Here is a 19,518-nt window from a genome sequence, read left to right on the forward strand (position 1 = left end):
TGTTTTGTGGTTCAATTCAATTCCATTCAAAAATACTTTATTGATCCCAGAGGGATATTAGGTGTTGTAACTCATTTAACTAAAGAGTTCTTGTAGATGGTGATGACTGTGGGCAGGAAAGTTCAAGTTCAAGCTCAACAGACGTACAGTTCCAGCAGGTGTTTGCTAATTGTTCCTATGATGGAGCTGTGTGGGGGAGGAGCTTTGGGTAAATAGGCGGTGCTTATATGAACATGTGATTTGGCACCTCTGAATGGCTACCACAAGATATTTAAGGGTTTGAAGAGGGATTGACATTATAACATGATGTAAAGCTTTAAAAAGTTGACTTTGCATAATACCTTTTTAAGTAAAAAAAAGGCTAAACATTATTACATTTATTACAAGCATTATTGTTTCATCCAAACAAAGGATTACATAATAAAAACAAAGATACTGTAGGTAGGCACAATGATAATCAGGGGGTACAGAATGATGATCCACTGAGCAGTGAAAGGAGACTGAAAGGTTAAAGGACTGAGGCTGATGGGAGATCAGAGGTCATTCAAGAAGCTATCAGCAATAACTAAATAATAATTGTTCATAGTCTTTTAAAATCCTTTGCAAAAGAGATCTATGATCTCAATGGGATTTCCTTGGTTAAATTAAGGTAAGTAAAAATCAGAACTTGTAAGAATTGAGTGTCTATTTCTGTACTCTTCTCTTTTGTTTCAGCAAGTGACAGGCTGTACCTCAACTTTAATTGTGAATTGTAAATTAAAGTTGTAGCTTTAATCTTAATTTAAAACACAAGGAACAGTTTTAGTTTGCTCTAATTAGGACCATTCCCTCAAGTCCTGTTTTATTTATGCTAACATTTGCACATTATACTGCCTTAATGATTACGGTTTAAAATAAAAATCCAATTTTCCGTCTACAACAGAGAGGTACAAGCTTGTACGGCTCGGTCTGTCCGCTTTCTGCAAATTAYCCCAAGTCGCTCGCACAAATTACTCAGATGTAAATGAAGAACCCCTTGATGTTTGAAAAGATGCCCTTCTCCCAAGCAAAACACTCCATCAGGCTTCAATTAAGGCCTGCACTTCCCTTTCCAGATTAATTGTTTTTTGCCGAGTTCGGCTGGGATCCCAGGGATTCAGAATCATCTTAGTCAAGAATCTAATTACTGTGAAAGAGGAGTTTTAACTCTGAATAAGTTGAATTGCTTTCAGTCGTGGATTGATGCTTTGACTGTCGGCGTAGGCTATTACTGAGCTGTCAAAACAGTCATCAGGCAAAAGTGGAGGCACCCAGCTGTGTCAGATACACGCGCATCTCTCAGGCTAAGTGACATCCTCATACACAAGTCCACGGGAGGCCCAGTGTCACCACAAACCCGTATTTCATTCTAACTGGAAACCTAAATTGGAATACGAGCTCGAGAAACACGGGCAGCCATTTATTTCAGCTATCTCCGCTGTACTGTAGATCTTTTTTAGGAGCTAGGTCACACGTTTCCAAAAAAAGACCAAAACAAATGCGGGCTGTTGCCGCAGACAACAGGCTGTTTGTCATGCCTCTGAACCGCAGGCTGGGCTCTGCATTTTTCAAAACGGCACAAAGCTGTGAAATGAACAGACGTGTCGAGAGAGAGAAAAAAAGTTGGGTCTCAGAACGCTCCTGGGAACACATGAATGCACAAAGGCCATTAGGTAAATCATATTTCATTGCAAACAAACAAATGGGTGTCTGCTGAGAGAAACTCTGATCTGAGCCTGTCAGAGCATTAGGAGCAGTCTCCTGGCTCGTCCTCTCTGGAGCTGTTAAATGCTGACGTTGCTGTAGTAAGTGGAATTTAGCTGGGTATTACAGGATTTGAAAAGCACAACTGCAAGTTTTATTTATTAAGACCACTTTTTTACGACCTCTTCTTGTCTTTCTCTGCTCCTCAGTGTTCAGTTCTTATTCAACTGGTTCTGTTGGAAATTTGTGTTTGGTAGATATATCTTTGATGTAACAATGCTTCTTGGCAATAAATTCTTATTTTATTCTGATTGGCAGCACCTGGGAGTACTAGAAGCTCAAAATATGTTGCTTGGCAGAGAAAATTTGGCAAATGTTTCGATGCACGCAACTCACATACTCAGCTCTACTGTTCATCCCACAAATGCATGTTCCTTACAAATGTGGCACCATTCAAAAGGGAATTTTAAAGACTTTCCAAAAATATAAGATTTATTTTCAAGAAGTACTGTTACAAAAAAATGACTAAATACAAATTTCCTTACATTTTGCTATTTATGTATCCACTTAAATTTAAACAAAACATGTAGAAATGTGAATGGAAGTATTCAGACAAAAAGTTCTGTTTCAAACGGATCTGGGTTTTATTTAATTATTATTATTATCATCATTTTTTTGCAGAAGCCCGTTTCTACCACTCTGAAAAAAATCCTTCAAATCCTAATTTTGAGATCCTATCTCAAAAAGAAACCATTTTGAAAAGTTTCTCAAAAAATATTGCATCACTTGGATGTAATAACTAAGTCGTTATCAGAAAAGTCATACTTTAAAGATGGTATCACATAAATATGACTGGCTATGTTCACACTGCAGGTCTTAATGCTCAATTCAGATTATTTTTTTCTTTTTGCTCAAATCCATTTTTTTGCATGGATATTTAAATTCTATTTTTAATGCAATTTCCATCAAACTCCGTTGTGAACTCTCCACCTCACTGATGTGACCTGCATGAGCAGAAGATGAAGTGATGTCGCATTCGGCTCGCTGTTTACAAAAATAAGTATGGATTCTACTTGTTAGCATGTTAATTCTGAAGTTGTGCAATCGACGCTGATTAAATAATTATCTAAAATGCTTGGTCAGTTCACCATTTCCATTTGAACCTGCCTCTTGACAGTGGAGCTTTTTTTTTAATGGGAGCGACGAGCCGATAGTAAAGTTTCAATCCAGTAACTTTAGCACCAGTGTAGTCCGAGACAGACGTTACTGTCACATATTTCTGTGGATTCTCAGTCATCCAGGACATGGAAAAATAAAAAATAAAAAAGACAGCRACTTAACTTCTGTAGGTGAAGATGTGTGGAGCTACAAGATATAAACTGCACAAAGTTGGTCATCCAAATATTTGGATTAATCCATTCACCCCTACCTCACTGATGTAAGAGTCATGAGGTTCAGAMTGAGGTTGCTTTGAAAACATATATTTATCCTGAAAAGACCTGGGTTGGATTTGAAAAATTCTGAGTTGTCACGTTCAGACTGTCATGAAAAAGTTTGATATGGATCACATTGACACAAAACAAAAGTAATTTATTTAGTGTTGTTTAACCAGGCAAATCCCACTGAGATCACAGATCTATTTTTTCAAGGGCGGCCTGGAGRCAACCTATTGCACATATTTTTGTGTTGTGGGGGAAACCAGAGTAAAACCCACACAAACACAAGGAGAACATGCAAACTCTGCACAGATAGACCCCAGGTCTGAACCGGGAATCGAACCCAGGACCTTCTTGCTGTGAGGCATCAGTGCAAACCACTGAGCCGTTCTGCTGCGTTTGCCTGCAGTGTGAACGTAGCTAAGATGATGTTTTTCTTCAACATGGCAGTAATGGGCTTCCACACTTATAGGTTTCTGAGAACCTTATTTAAAATGTGTTTTGAGAAAAGAGGCCAGCTGAAACTGATAACAAGGATGAATTCATTAAACAAAATGCAAACTACTGATCAGGACTTCAACAGCAGGACTTTGTGGTCAGCCTGAGTTTAATCCCGACTCATGCAGCTGAAAGATGCAAAGTACGAACAGTGTGTGAGGAAAACAAACATTAAAAGACTTTCTTGTAAAAAAATACGGTGTAACAAGAAGTAACAAGGACTCATGGGATGGCTGAGACACTGACTTTTTGAATAAGATGAATAATTATGCCCTTCTGGACACAAACAATAAAAACAGGCTTGTCATCTCTGAGGGTTGGATCTTTCACCTGCTAACTYGAAGACTCAGACCTTTCATCTCACCTCACGTCCACAAGGAACAAAAGACGCCATCACATGAAGGAGGTTCACATAAAAAGCTTCTTCATGTTTATTATATACAGGTATGTAGCAGAGAATTAAAAAGAACAGGCTTCAAATAAAGTGCCTTATATTTGTGCTTAAGTACCTGACAAAAGGTACTTAGAGCCACTCTAGTCCCGCTGTTWATGAAAAACTCCCAGAGAATCATAATGAAGTGTTGGGTCCACACAGTATATTACCTGTTGTTCTTGTTTCTTCTGCTTCCCTCCCACTGATGCATCTAATAACCAAAAAGAGCTTTTAAAAACCCCTTGTTTGCCCAGGCATTTGATGGAAAGTTAGGCTTGTTTAAAAAAAATCTGATTGTGGAACAAATGAGAACTAAACACTGTGACAGACTTTAAATGCTTGTAAAGCCAGCAAACATGTCAACATACATTTAATTTTTTTTAGTTTAATCGTACAAAAATGCTTCAAACTGTATAAGTGTAGTTTTTTAGGTAAATGTTGCAGATTAAAATGCTGTAAATCATGTTTTGTGTTTATTGGACTATAAAATTCTTTTCATATTTTAAGGAAATGGCGCCCCCTGGTGTTTCTCTTCATGAAACGCTCCACTGAGTTGAGTTAACACAATAAAGCCTCACAGAAAGGACATCAGCCCTCCTAATTACTCTATCAACGGTGGCTGAAAAGCTGGAAGCACTCAGCATGAACCCTCACCAACGTTAAGTGTTGGATCTCCAACAAACTGCTCAATCCACTGCTCACACCGCAGGAGAATATAGATTTAGTCGATTTCTGCCGCAGAGCCCAGCGCTGCTCGTCTTTCCCCCCCTTTGAGTTAAATGACTATGACACAAAATCAGTATGTTTTCCTTTTTTTAATGAACTGCTTGACACTGTCAAAACCATCACACAAACAAGATTCGAAATGTTTTATTGTAATAGAATTTTGAACAACCGAATATGTAAAATAAAATTTTAAAAAAAGGAAACCAAAAGCAAAAGTGAAACTTCATGTACTAAGTTTTTTTTTTTTTTCATTAAAAAATATCTGCCATTCCCCTTGTTCACAAACCATTTCAAAACCGGAACAAACAGAAAGAACATGGTCAATTCTGAGAAGCTGGAAGGCCATTAATATTTGTTGGCAAATATAAATATAGTGGTTTGGACAGGGTTTCAAACAGCTCACATGGAAAGAGCGTACAGTTTTCACGACAGTAGGACACTCGGCACTGCCTGTATCAACTTTTATTAATGTAGAAAACCATAATTCATATTTACTGATTTTAAATCAATGAGTTTATGACAAGGAAATATATACATTCAGCCAGCTCCAAATGTCTCTGCTTTACTGTGTTTGCATTGCCCCTTCGTTCATCTTGATTGTCTATTCAGGGGTATAATTGTGAGAATATGTGTAGTCTGTGTAGTAGTTCTGTGGCCCACCCCTGCCTGGTGGGTGTCCCCATGAGCAGGGTCCACCTCCAGTCCCATTCCCCAGATCCTGTCCTCGTCCTGGCCGAGGCATAAATCCAACGGGTGGGACTCCTCTGCCTCTGTAGTTTCCTAAAAAACCAGGAACAAAAGCACCCCGCATGGGTCCATGGTCCAAATGCCCCGGGTGGCCATAGCCCACACCAGGAGGAGGTGGTGGCAGCTTAGGTCTGGGTATTGAGCCCCCCCTGGTGGCCACTGGGGGTATGCCCACCGAAGCTCCGAGACCACTACAGTTCATTTGAGTCCTGCCCGYCTGACTGCCAGCCGTACTTCCCACAAGAACGTCCCCAGTTTTTGGGAGACTGCTGGGGTCCACGGGCACAGAAGTGACCACACCCTGGCTGCTGGCAGTCTCACAGGTGCTGGTCGCCGTCATGCTCCATACCCCTTCACCAGATTTGCTGAGTGTCCTTTCCTGTTGCGTGGGGGTCCCGCCAGCATTTGTAGCAATGCCACCCATGTAACCTGGCTGGACCGCGTCACTGAGGTCTTTGTACGGGAGGGTGGGGACGAGCGGAGAGGTTCCAGCAGCTCCGGCCCCTCCAGCATCTGAACCGTAAGTCTGACCCTGCATCATAAGGTGAGGAGGAGGAGGTGGTTTGACCTCCAAAGGGAGGGAAGACAGGTTGGCTAGAGGTCCTGCTGGGGGCATGACAGGTGGAGTTGCAGCTGCAGTAGAAGCTGTAGCTGGGGGACGGGTCTCCGGTTCCTGGGTGCCGCTGCAGGGAGAAGCGGGATAGGCGGGTGAGGCCACGTAGCTAGAGGAGCCGGTGTAGGAGGACCAGGAGGAGGAGGGACACAGAAAACTCTGGTGGGTGTTCACAGGAAAACCACCTGGTGACAAGCTGCCAAGTTCTGAGGAGGCTAAGCCTATCTGGTTGGTAGCTCTGAACTGAGAGATGGCCGTTTTGAGGGCAGTGCACTCAGCCAGCGTTGGGGTTCTCTCAGGGGTGGACTGAAGGTCTGGGAGCGGGGGACGGAACTCGTTCGCCTCTGGTGGGGGCGGCAGCAGCGACGTCTCCTCAGTCTTTTCTACAGGATCAGATGTGCTCGGCGGCTCACCATCGTCAGAGTCTAACGACATGTCTTCCTCTTCCACACACTCGTCATTCACTACTGAGAAGGTAAGGAGAAGAGCAGGAGTGGCATTAGTTCCAAATATAAATTCAAGTGATTTTGTGTTTAATGTTGCATTGATGCTACTCACCAGTAGATGGTGGCGTTGGAAGCTCATTTTGATTAATGGAGCCAATCAGACCGTGAAAACCATTCATAACATCATCAATGCTGGCAATCACGATTCCATTCCTGGAGTACTGCAGGAACATTTCAAATGGTCTCTCTGTTTAAACAAGAAAACATTGTTATTGAGAGACTAGAGCAACGACCACATTAGTTATAATTTGGCTTTCATTCAGATCATGAATAGAATACTTCATTACAAACAGACTGATGTCCACAACAATAATATTTACTGAAAGCGGGGTGGGGGTACCTGTGAGGAAGATGAGGTGTCGTTGTTGTGTGTGCTGAGCTTGAAGTTTGATCAGGCAATCCAGATCTGGAGCCTGGCGCGACACAGTGTCACACTCATGGTATGGCAGGAACTCCACCAGATGTTTCTTCTGATAGGCCGTTAAAAGGTTTAACAGCCCCATGGCATTAGTGTTCAACCTTGAAAAAATCCACACACACAAAATAAGCAGGGTATTTTGATGTTGCTACCATCTTGAGAAATCCACTCAGACACTAACCTGCCCAGTTCTTTCAGCTTCTTCTGTGACTTGCAGTGCACCTTCCACTGCCAGGGGTGCTCAGGGGTGCTTTGCTCCTCCAAGAAACTCAGAAGCCCTTGGAGCCGATCTAGACACAGCATATCCACAGTTGTAAAAATGTGTATTTATGAAATGTTTCTGCAACAAATCAATAAGGAATGTTAGCAGAAACTAGGGGGAGAAAATAATTAGTTATTACTGCCAGATGATAAAATGTTTCAATCTCTGCACTGAGTGAAGTAAACAAGCATAAGAGCGCATTTAACTGATGAATGTAGCCAGTTTTAAAACAACGAACAATCTGCCCCACTAATTTTTATGCTCACGAGCTGCTACTGCAAATGTCACCACTCTTTCGACAGCTCTCGTTCCATCTTGTAGGTAAATACCTAAATAATTGGGTTTATGCATACATTCCTGAATAAAACCAAAATCTGTTGATTTTGACAAAACAATTCCAAAAACACAATTTATTAAAAGCATTTTTATTTTTTTTATGTAACCTTGATTTAATCGGGCAAATCCCATTGAGATCACTGATCTCTTTTTCAAGAGAGGCCTGAGCCTGAAGGCAACCTAACATGTATGTTTTTGGACTGTGGGAGACGAGAACATGCAAACTCCACACAGAAAGAGCCCGGGACCTTGTTGCAATGTACCTAAGACAATACTGCCAATAAATAGGAAATGTGGACAAAAGTATCAGTTTCAAACTAAAAAAATGTCCAGGTAACAAAGTTCAATTGAAGTGATTAAAAGATCACAGCAAAGAGAAAAATTGGTAAGATTGATAAAGATAAGATTCTGAAAACCAGATGAAATGGTGAATTGGGGCAGGATTAAATTAGTTTTACTTCTTCCTAGCCCTTTTCAGAAATGTTATTGGGATTTATGTGCTTCATGTGAGTGTATGTATCTGGGTATGTGAACACAGATAGGTGTGTGCACATTGGGTGTATATTATTTTATGAGTTTGTTTATTTGTGTGTAATTTGTCTAAGTGGTTTCAATATTTGTATATATGTGAAAGGGTATATTGAGTTATATGGATGAAGGAATTTGACATGTCTGGAATAAAATCAAATCTAATTTAAAAAAACATGGTCTAAACCAGCACCAAACATCCACTATCATACACCTGCACTGTTACTGCTACAATCAAATATTTATACACATCTTCATTCAGACTCAGACTTTAAACTAATATGTTTTTATTATTTAGATATTGCTGAAAAGTACCAGGATTGTCCATGTTATTCCTTAACAGAATATCATTTTTCAGCTTTTGTGTGAGACTATAATCACAGACTAACTCTGCTCATTCATCATAACGAAACAGATAGACCTGAAAATAATTTTCATAAAAAAAAACATTACATGCTATAAGTAAACCTGCAATGTTCTTCAACAGCTCATTTAATGTGTCTAAACCAGCAGTCCTAATGTCATCCTAAAATGTTATCTGCAACATTTTACTTGTAGTACAAATAAACAAAAATACTCTGCATTCTTAAATGTTATCTTGTTGCTTTTTCAATATTCAGAAACACTCCTTCACCGAGAGTGAAGCCTACCCTGTGTGATCAAGTCAGGATTGAGGACGAACTCATCAGACACCATGAATCCTCCCGACACAAACAGCTCATTGTATGTGTGGTTCTTAACATCATCCAGAGAATCCACGCCTGCAAAGCTCACTGACGGCAACTTCTTCAGAGACACCAGAGCTGGAATCTGCAGCGTGACAAGAACACATTTTAGTTTGTTCACAAATTAGGCTTGCAGGTCTGTTTAATGAATGGCTAAAAAGTGAAAAATATCTTCCTGTTTATTGTTCAGTGATTTGGAATCGTTTTAGTCTGAACCATCTGGAAAACATCTGAGGGATTCAAAAATTTATTCTGATGAACAATAATGATCACGATGTTATGAAAAGTTATTTTAGGCAAGAGAAGAGGCCAAACTGTTTGTTACAGATGGTCTGTGAAGAAACCTGATCTCTACATTCAGCCACAGATCCAAAAATGCAATAAATCAATAATTATTCACTAAAAAAGCTTGAATATTTTTATATTTTATAAAATTTGTTGTTTTTTTTAAGAAAAAATAATTAAAAAAATATTTCTTGTTTTTTGTGTGACAGAGGACCACCTGTACTACATATTGGTTGTGAGAGATGAACAGGGTGACAGGAAGTTACTGTACCTTGTGCACATGTGCAGCTATGTCCTCGTTCCTAATGATGATGAGGAGCTTATCCAAACTGCCGCTGTTCTCCAGAAACACCTGTGGGCTGCACTCACTGTTCCCGAGACTTTTCAAATACTCCTTTTTGACAGAAAGAAAATATGTGATTGTTAGAAACAGACAGATAAATGTGCCCCTTTCTCACACGATCAAGGCATGAATGAATGAGATGTAGAAAGTAATGCACCGAGGCAGGAACACACACGAACAATGACTTAGTCTTCTATATATGTTTGGTTTACTTGTTTATTTACAATAAATGTCTTTTTATTTTAAGTCTTTAAGATTACATTAATGCTGACATTTAATCTGTGAATGTTTTAGGGTCATGATAAAACCTTGTATTTTTACCTTAATTTCCTTGCAGACCGTGCTGTCCTCCCCCWCGTCCCCAGAGTAGATGTAGAATTTAACCGTATTCTTGGTGACGTCCTTAAAAATCTCCACCAAGCTGGTGAAAACCTCCGGTTTCAACTGACTGATGAGGCTGCCTGCAAGCAGATTTGACCCACTGCCAGTGGCAGTGCCTGCGTTTTGGGCGTTTGGCTCTGGAGAGTCAGCTGTGACGTGGGACGGAGAATACATCTCCGTACACAGCTCCGACGCTTCCGTTTTAGCCTTAGTGGGTGTAGTCTCTTTGTTGTCACTGCCAGTTTTACCACTCTGAGAGTTGGCCGTCGACAGCGAGGGCGGGGTTGTAAGATTAGACGTCGCCTCTGAGGGAGGTGGAGGGGCGTCCTTGGCGGGAGCAGGTGGAGCTGGGATCAACTTGTCCATCTTTTCACACAGCTCTTCAACGTGCCCCTGGACTGAGACGGGGGTGACGTAGGGCACCACGTAGTCTGAGAAGCAGCTGTTGAGCTTCCAGCAGGGGCGCAGGGGCAACCGTGGGGGCAGCTTGGATGTATAGCTAATGTGCCGAGTCTGCATGAGATTTTTCATGTCAGAGGTGAGGCTGTGAAGCTCCTGGTTCACGATGGTATCCAGGCTGATGGAGGGACGAAAGGGAACCTCCTCTGGAACTGTTAAAGTGGGGGTGATGGTATTTTTTACTTCCAAAGCTGCAAGCGTCTTTGGCTCTGGGTCGCTTTCTGCAGCTGGCAGGGCCTCTGGCTCAGGCTTCAACTTGACAAGAGGCTGCGCTTTGTCTGGAGGAAAGCAGACAGGAAATATGTCACAGTGATGTCTTGTTAACCCCGATAAAATATGTCCACGAGACAGTGGGACCTAATCGCTTTGGGGTACCTTTATTGGCAGGGGTAGCCTCAGATGGGAAGTCTGAGGGGTATGTTGGCTGCGGCGGGGAGCTCGTGTTGAACGGACTACCAGGGCTACAGTCCATGTCCTCCTGAAAACACGATTTGTTTTACTGTAAAACCACACACACACACACACACACACACACACAAATACTGGATGTTTCCACCTTACCTCTGTGTAGTTTGTATGAGGTGCCGTCTCAATTTGATTCTCAAGCGCTGCTTCAGCCAGAACAGATTCTAACGCTCCAGAAGCTGATGTTTCACCGTGGTTTGCCTGCAGAGGCACCAAGCCCTGAGTTACAGCTTTGTTGAGTGTAGCCAAGAGGATTTTGAGCAGGCGCTGCGTCTCGTTGACTGCTGAGGTGCTGTCGCGGGCCCTCAGGTCGGTGTCGTAGAGGCCCATGCTTTCTATCACTGCTGCAAGACTGTCGCTCTGGCCGGCCTCAGCTCCGATATCATCTGCTTGGACTGATGGCGGAACAGACACACATGAACTGCTAACCTATGAAATGCATGCATTTTAAAATGAAACTGTTTAAAGGTGCATGTTACTGACAACTAATCAGACTCAGAAAATATGATCTTCACTTGTACAGAGAATTGACTTAAAAAAAGGTAGAAAATCTTGGTAAACAAAATCAAATCACACAATCTGAATCAATCTAAACAAGATGCTGTTTCTTCTCTCACCTCTACTGGGTTCACCGTTGCTCAAATGATCTGTGCGTTGGTGTTTGTTCACACTTCCTCTTTCGTCTCCTTCAAATTTCCTTTTCAGACTGTTGGCATCCCAGGCCCCGTCTGCCCCCTGATCCTTCCCGAGCGTCTTCTTGTGTAGCTGGATCAGCTTAAGCAGCTGTTTCATCTTGTCCTGCTCGTACTCGCTCTGGGATTGCCGAGTCCTTTGAGAAGAAGGCTGGGATTCGGCGCTGGATTTGGGCTGCAGCTGAGCACCGTTCGAGTGGCCCAAACTGGGCCTTCGTTTGCTGGCGTCAGGTGGTGGAGGTTTCTCCTGAGTTGGTCTCTCCAAGGACAGCCTTTCTGGAGGTCTCTCTGCTCTGTCTGAGCCCCTGTCTGAGCCACCCCAGTCAGAAACGGGGCTGTATTCCACTGGGACCGGAAGAGGAGTCAGCACTGGTGCAGGTGGAGGTACAGGAACGGGGTTCCGTATCCGTTCCATTATGTCCCTTGCCTTGTTCACAGGTAAAATGTAGCTTGCAGAGCTGTGGATGTACGATCGCAGTATGGTATCCATATTAAATTTGGGTCTGGGCACTGGGAGAGGGATCGTCCTTTCATCCACGGTAGATTTATAGTCAGGCAGAATGAAAGGCYGCACTGTGCCCGAATCCATACGAGTCAGGTATTCGGTGGCTTGGCGCTCCACCCCAGAGCTTAGGTCCTTGCCTGGGTTTGGACGCAACTTGAACAAGGCGTAGTGTAGTGCAGGGATAAAAGGCTCCATGGAGGACATGACAGCAGGAGGAGGTTCTGCCGTCAGCGGCTCCGACTCGAACAGTCTCGAAGCTGAGACGCAGAGTAGATGCATCATTAGTGTCAGTTACATAACCAAATCCCAAAAAAGGAACCACTGAAGTCTCTAAACTCTGATTCGCAAAGAGGAGGCACAATCAGAAATGAGATATAGATATTAAAAATAAATCTGTAACAAAAGCAAAGTAGCTTCATATATAAATCAGAGCCTGAGACTCCAGCTTCATCAGTAACCTGATGAAGAGACGGAGAGCATTACTTACAATACTTGACAACCGTCCTTGACTCCTGAAAGATGAATAATACTTGTAGCTTCTTTTCCATACGCCCCCTCCGCTCTAAAAAACAAACAGCACTTTTCAAAACTGAACCCTCAGCAGGGGAACAAGTAGGTGGTTCAACGGATACAAGATTTCTTTAAAAGGGAAAAGGAATAAAACTTTCTGGCACCTTTTGACTCAACCATCTGAGCTGAGGACAACATGAAGAGAAAGCCCTTGTCGTACAGAGACTTGACCAGCACCTAAACAAAACGAGCAGAAAATTAGTGTATTTATTTAGCAACACATATGTTGGTGAACAGAAATTCATTACATTCTCATGTTTATTGTGCTCTCAGTTGCTGATAATATAAAAATAACTTGATAGTTTAAGTCCTTTACCACACATTTGTTTTTAAATGTTAACAGAAAAAAATCTACCATAATTGTAATACAAACCATGCACACTGTACCTTTACCCCCCCCCCACCAACTCCAATAATAATAATAATAATAATAATAATAATAATAATAATAATAATAATAATAATAATAATAATAATAATAAAACACCTTTCTCAAATCTAAAATAAATCAAAATAAATAAAAATTTGTAGAAAAACTAAAACACTATTTGGTTCATTTTGCTGATCAAATTTCAAGGATCTGTCACATGAGAACCTGACTAATTACACTTACCATCCGATCCCTCTCCAGTTTGTGGATCAGCGCTGCCAGGCTGCCTCTGGTGGCTTTGCCTTTTCCTTCCACTACCTCAAACAAGCTGCACGACATCCCACATTTCAACACTGCACACAAATGAAAGCAGGTTGGTAATTATAACTCATCTTTGAGGTCCTATGTATCCTCCACAATAAATAACACGTACATTTAAAATCATTTGAGACACTCGTAACCGTATTTTAAGAGATACACAAACGTGTGAACCAAACTAACCTTCTCGTGACATGCTGTAAGTGTCCCAGGAAAAAAGAAACGGGGGAATCTTCCTCTTCACCTGATCCAGCTGCATGCCTCGATTCATCTCCAACTTCTCAGGCCTGCAGAGCAAATTACTCAAGCAATTTATAACTAATTCCACAGGGCCCCAAATAGCAGAAGCTCATTACAACTTTATTTTACATGAGACGTATGTGGTGGTAAAGTTCAATCTATAAAAACCTTTTGTGAACAATAAGGACTTTAATGATTAACAGGGATTAAAGGTTTTACTCACAGTTTGAAAGGAAGATAGGGACGCGAAGAGGACCGTAAACAGACCTGGAATAACTCCTGGCCCTTGTTAAGCAGTGGACCGCTCCACACAGTGTAGCAGTTTTTCCCTGAAACAGCATCAACAGCACAGCTCAAACAATCTGATTTAAAATAGACAGAAAGTGGAGTTCGTAATATAACATGACTTTGTGTCTGTGGGTTAAAATGTCGTTCAAAGCAAAAGAAACAGATTGCTGACCTTAATTTAGAAAAACCTAAGGTGCAGCTTTAAAAGTGGTTAGGAGCAGTTTTAGGTAACAGCAGGCCTAGTTTAATTACAGTAGCAGGCAAAAGAGAATATAAAAAATATTTACCCCTATTTCCTTCTGCAGAAATAGTGTTGAACCTGTTCAGAAGAGAAAATTCATGTTTACATAGACACAGCAATTACAGAAGACTTTTACATCTCCTAGAACTGTTAACTAAATGTCATTTCATGTAGGATAATATACCTGTGACCAGTCATAGGAGTTGCCGCGGCCTCTTTGCCTTTGTACTGGAAGGAAAGCACAGCGTACGGGTACACATGCCGGGGTCGTGGCTTGATCTCGTCAAACGCAAACTCAAAGAAATATTGCTGCAAAAGATAAAAGCTGATTCTGTAAACCGTACACACAGAAGACACAAACAAAGCAACCCAAAAGTGTATTTACCTGTGTGAGCTCAAAAGCTCTGTACGACAGCAAAGACGTGACCCGATTGGCACTTTTAGACAAGTGACAGTCAAACTTAGGCGAAGGTTCAATCGTGTTCTTGGGCATGTTCTCGTAGATGTGCTTTATTCTCCCCTGAAAAGCAGAAAATACTGATTTACTTCACAAGAATCAGAAAACAGTTAAAAATGTGATGGTGTTGTTTAGAGGTCGACTCATGCATCAATGGACAATATTTTGGGCCAATATTTGTTTTTTTCTTGTATCGGCATAAGCTGATACATGTATGTGTTCACTTATACAATAAAAACAATATTAACTTCCATTGTTTGCTATCCGTTGTTAATGTGTTTTATTTGTTTTGTTAATAAATCTTTCTTTTTGTTTAAATTGAGACTTGTGTAACATTTGTTATCATTGTGTCATTTTAATCATTTAMATGGAGGAAGACAAAGCAATATCRGCTTCAAGAATCGGCCCAAGAAAATCAGCAGCACATATCGGGGATCGCTTAGACTGATGTCAAATAATCGTTCTTACTGACTTTTTGACACCGGTCTTAAAAACTGTATCGGTTGACCTCTAGTGTTTTTGCTTTTGTTGGCTGCTCCTTTCTGCCAGTGTCACCACAGCGAGTGAACTYGCAATAAAGATGTAACAATTGTTTTATGTCAGATGCTATTCCTGACTCAACSTAGGCTCAAACCTGCAGCCTCAGGATTACAAGACAGACTGACCACCAAGCTACCACCCCAAGTAACAATGTAATGTGAGAAAGAGAAACCTTACCCTCATAACTTTAAAGATGATCATGTCTCCAAACGAGCCCACCTCAAAGGGATTCATTTGTAATAAATCTGAGTATTTGGAAAGATAGACACCTACAACAGAAAAATAAATACTATTATAGAAAAAAATCATAAAGAACAGCCAAACATAAGTAATTAATATGTTGCACCAGTCAGTTATTAGTTTTATTTATAGTTTTTTTTAGGTATAGACATAACAGGTTAGATACGAAACAGCAATATAAACAAAAGAATAAAACTGGTCTTATAGTAGCTTTTAAAACACTTCTAATTCAACAACATAAATACTTTTTCCTCCAAAACAATAACACAGAAGATCTGCTTCTTACCCACTGATGGATTTCCAAGAGTTGTAATCCTACAATGACCGACCGACAGCCCCTTCTCACAGATCCACTGAAGCTGGATGCATAAAAATAAACATATTTTCAAATGTGCTGGCAGAAAATACAGAAAACTTATTCTCTTTGCTTTTTAAGTATTTTTATGTGTGTGTGTCTTTGAAAGCAGGCTAACCTTGGACTTATCTGGAAAAAGGAAGCAGTACGTCTCAGCGAGTTCTTGTTCGGTTCGCCCCTCCTGCTTCATTTCTCTCCTCTTCTCGATGAACTGACACAGAGAACAAATTGATGGTAAATGAAACAAAATGAGCCTCAAAACGTGCAGCTTAAGAGACCTCTGACTGAAAACAAATGAAAACTCCCTTTCGGGTCATCTTTAAACATTGCAGCGGTGAAAATTTTAACTAAAATTTTTAAAATGCCAGTATTTTATACTTAAACCAACCTCCTTCTCAAGCAGCTCGTTGTGAATTAGTCTGGCCTTGCAGTAGGAAAAGCTTCCTCGTGATAATGGATCTAGGTAAAATGAGGAGATAATCTTCACAAGGTCCTCAAACTCCCGACTGTCAGGGGGCAAAAACTGGTACAGGCCTGCACACACACAAACACACAAACGTGATCCAGGTAGTTAGCTTGTTTTATCAGCAGTAGGCAGAGAGAACAGCCATTGCAAAAAACACAAGCAAAAGAAACTCTTGAACTAATTTGCAGTAGATAAACCCTGAGACCCAAACCCTTCTGAACTGTTAAAAAAAAAAGAGCAGGACTTTCAATTCCCATCTCTGAAATGCAAGTGAATATGCAAGTCACATGTCATCACAGAACAAAACAAACAGTAGTATAAATGTAATACAGACTGAATCATAATCATTCCGTGTATTTTTTAAACAGCTCCAAAAACTTGTGTATGTCTGCAAATTTTACAGTTGTAAAATTAAAATGCAAGTAAATATGCACGGATAAAAATGTTATTTAAACATCATAAGCAACAGTTACTCAAAATTTGCATCTACAACCTGATGCCCAAATGGCATCTTGTCCCTGCCTTTATTTACATATTTTGTCAATCATATGCAGAAAAAAAATAAATCACCCCTTACAAACTACAAGCAACAATAAAGGAACCTCATCAGCATCACATTGTTGCGTTATTGAGACTAAAAGATGAAACTTGGCCACTCACAGCTGACTCCCTCACAACTGATCAGATAATGCTAAATTTAGAGGGAAATACACTAGAAGTGTGGCAGCTTTGTACGACACATAAAGTAAATTCAAATGATTCTAACTTTGCATATGGAAATGATGCCCATGCGACACTTTGCTAAAGGGCTTCCATATTTCTTACACAGTGTCAGTGTAGGAAGCAGCAGAGTAACCATCAGAGGGATGCTGAGGTTAGGTGCACGGTAAGTGGGATGCTCTGAAATTCCACTCAAACTGGGACAAGTGGGGGGGGGGGGGGGCAGCCCGACTGTATAAACAGTTCGGGTGGACAACTGTGGTAGATTAAACCATGCCCTTCACTGAGGTCAAACAGACACCCACATGTTGCCTGGGGGTGGCTGCAAAACGCTCTGTGGTCTTGCAGCAGCCTTCAATCAGCCGACGACTACGAAAAGTTTCAGAACCAAATCAGGCTTTCAGATGGACGGTCCATAAAAGTGCTGCTTTCAGGCGCCTTGAGCGACGCTGCTGCTATGATGCTAACTTGGAAACCTGAGCCTACGCACCAGAGCTAGCCTTAAATCTACAATCAGCACCACGCCAGTCAGGTTCATCTGTGTGCTTAAACTGTGCGGCTGGACTTAAATCTGAACGTGGGACCGTCGGTGATTTACTTAAAAGCCGATAATACTGCCGAACCAGCCAGCTAGCTAGCGGGCTAGCTGCATGCAGCAGCAGAATTATGAAAGCACCGTGTGTTCAAAATAGCAGCGATATGGCACCACCTTTCCGTTCTCTTGTCTTCCTCGGGATTTGGAAATTTCTCCGTGGCAGCTCTTCGCTCGATCTCTGGGCCGGCGAGAGAGAGCTGCTACTGCTTCGGCCGTCCGCCAGCACGCTCCTCCGCCGTTCAGGCGCTTCTTGTTCGGGCATTACACCGTCTCTACATCCAGGCTGATCGCCATTTTGGTTTGCCGTTGCCGCTGAATTCTTGTGGGCTTCGCCTCCCTCCGGCTGCGGACCACTCGTCTCGCTGCACTCTGAGTCCGTCTTTCCCACCGCGTTAGGGTTCTGGGCCATTTTGGGGCGCCGTGCACGCACTTAAAGAAATGTAGCTCCGAATACGACGCCGCTGTACACACTCACACTACTCCTCACCCAGCCTCCGCCATTGTAAAAATGACGTACACGTTCTTGTCCACCACTGCAAAACGTTGCCGTCACTGTTTACATACGAGAAAATCTACACCACCCGGCGGCTGGTAGAGGTACTGCAGGCACCGACGTCGTGATGAGGCGTGTGAACGSYGGTGAAAGTGAAACTACATTTGGRTTTAACGGCATCTAGTATGGAGAAAATATATTAAAATGTGTGGTCAGAGTTATACAAATATAATAGTTTTATGATACTATAAATGCCTAATTTCAAATATTGTTTGTACGCCTAGCAATGCTTACTTATTACTTTTGGAATAAATAAGATATATTTTCTCACGTCCTTTATGGCGAATACTTAACTTAATAAATGTATTACAAAATCGGGACTAYCTTTAAAATTATTCCACTTTTGTCATTCTTCCTTGTACCACAGAGTGGTGTCAAAGATTTAGTCAATTTTCAATGTCTGTGTATTTTGGTTGTCTGTAGTGTTAATTCAGTCAATTTTACAGATAYTGARCTAAAATTTGTGTAGTAGCTWCTGATACATATKCATAGTACCAAACATTGCATAACATCTTTGCTTAACACGTTGGAATCACCATGATTGTCTGTTAGCAAAATATCTCAAACTAATAGGACAAATTTTAATGCAACTTTCAGAAAGGAACATCTGGACATATCTACAACTTAACTTTTGGAACCCCTAATTTAGGATAGCCACAATAGCTAATAAACAATAGAAAAACACAAAAAATACTTAATCTCTTTAAAGTGCATATGACATGCATATTCTTCAAATGCAAAAAGTGAAAGAAAAACTCTTCATATTTAAGAAACTTGGCATAATACACACAATTTTACCCACTGACCCATGACATGACTGTCATGTTGTCGATTGATTTTGGCTCAGCAAAAGTGAAACAGGAAGTGACATCAAAGGGGAACTCTAAGAATAGGAACTCTGGTGTTTGTTTATTAAAATGATATTATTTGAACTCTGACTCTTCTACATGTCTCTGTGATAGTGACTCAAAAGAATTTAAAGAAACATCCAATTCTTCTCTACACTCTGTGTTGTTAGCTATTTTAGTAACACTCTTGTTTCCATGCAGACATTCCCCTGTGACATCACTTCCTGTTTCTTCACATGCATCTCAACAACTGTTCGTCTCAGTGGCTTTAAATTTGTTTTGTAAAATGTTCTAAATGTTATCTTTCCAAAATGCCTTTGCATCTATTACTAAAATTTGATGTCACAGGCACTTTAATGCAGATGTCTAGTGTTAACAGATTTTGCATTATTGCATGAGACTGTGCACATTATTTACAAGGTAACTTTGACCCTTTTAAAAGTGACATCAAACGTGGTGGGCGATATGCATTCCTTCAAAAAATGCAGTGCCTTTAATTCAGAATAGTTCTTTTTTCAATGATTCATGTAACCAAATGAGTCACTATAAAAAAGTTAAAAAAAAATTCTAGGAAGAATCAACCCTAGATAGCAAAAGATGTTAATTCAATGTTGAATTATGATGTAAAATTTATTTA

General features: G+C 41.0%; 1 protein-coding gene across 1 annotated transcript; it reads right to left on the reverse strand.

The window, feature by feature from the left end:
• Positions 1-4,889: 4,889 nt before the first annotated feature.
• Positions 4,890-17,999, reverse strand: tasorb (transcription activation suppressor b; the record flags this gene model as incomplete). The annotated part of the gene is given in 23 exon segments (XM_014016750.1): positions 4,890-6,642; positions 6,734-6,868; positions 7,022-7,200; positions 7,281-7,389; positions 8,876-9,035; positions 9,507-9,629; positions 9,900-10,696; positions 10,794-10,896; positions 10,980-11,278; positions 11,501-12,337; positions 12,568-12,642; positions 12,755-12,827; positions 13,264-13,373; positions 13,522-13,625; positions 13,802-13,907; positions 14,154-14,185; positions 14,292-14,416; positions 14,493-14,627; positions 15,282-15,373; positions 15,631-15,703; positions 15,818-15,910; positions 16,088-16,233; positions 17,595-17,999. Coding segments are annotated over 23 exon segments (5,427 nt in total). The 3' UTR covers positions 4,890-5,416.
• Between the last annotated feature and the right edge of the window lie 1,519 nt (positions 18,000-19,518).

This window comes from Austrofundulus limnaeus, unplaced genomic scaffold (genome assembly GCF_001266775.1).
Source record: "Austrofundulus limnaeus strain Quisiro unplaced genomic scaffold, Austrofundulus_limnaeus-1.0 Scaffold3, whole genome shotgun sequence".
NCBI lineage: Eukaryota > Metazoa > Chordata > Actinopteri > Cyprinodontiformes > Rivulidae > Austrofundulus > Austrofundulus limnaeus.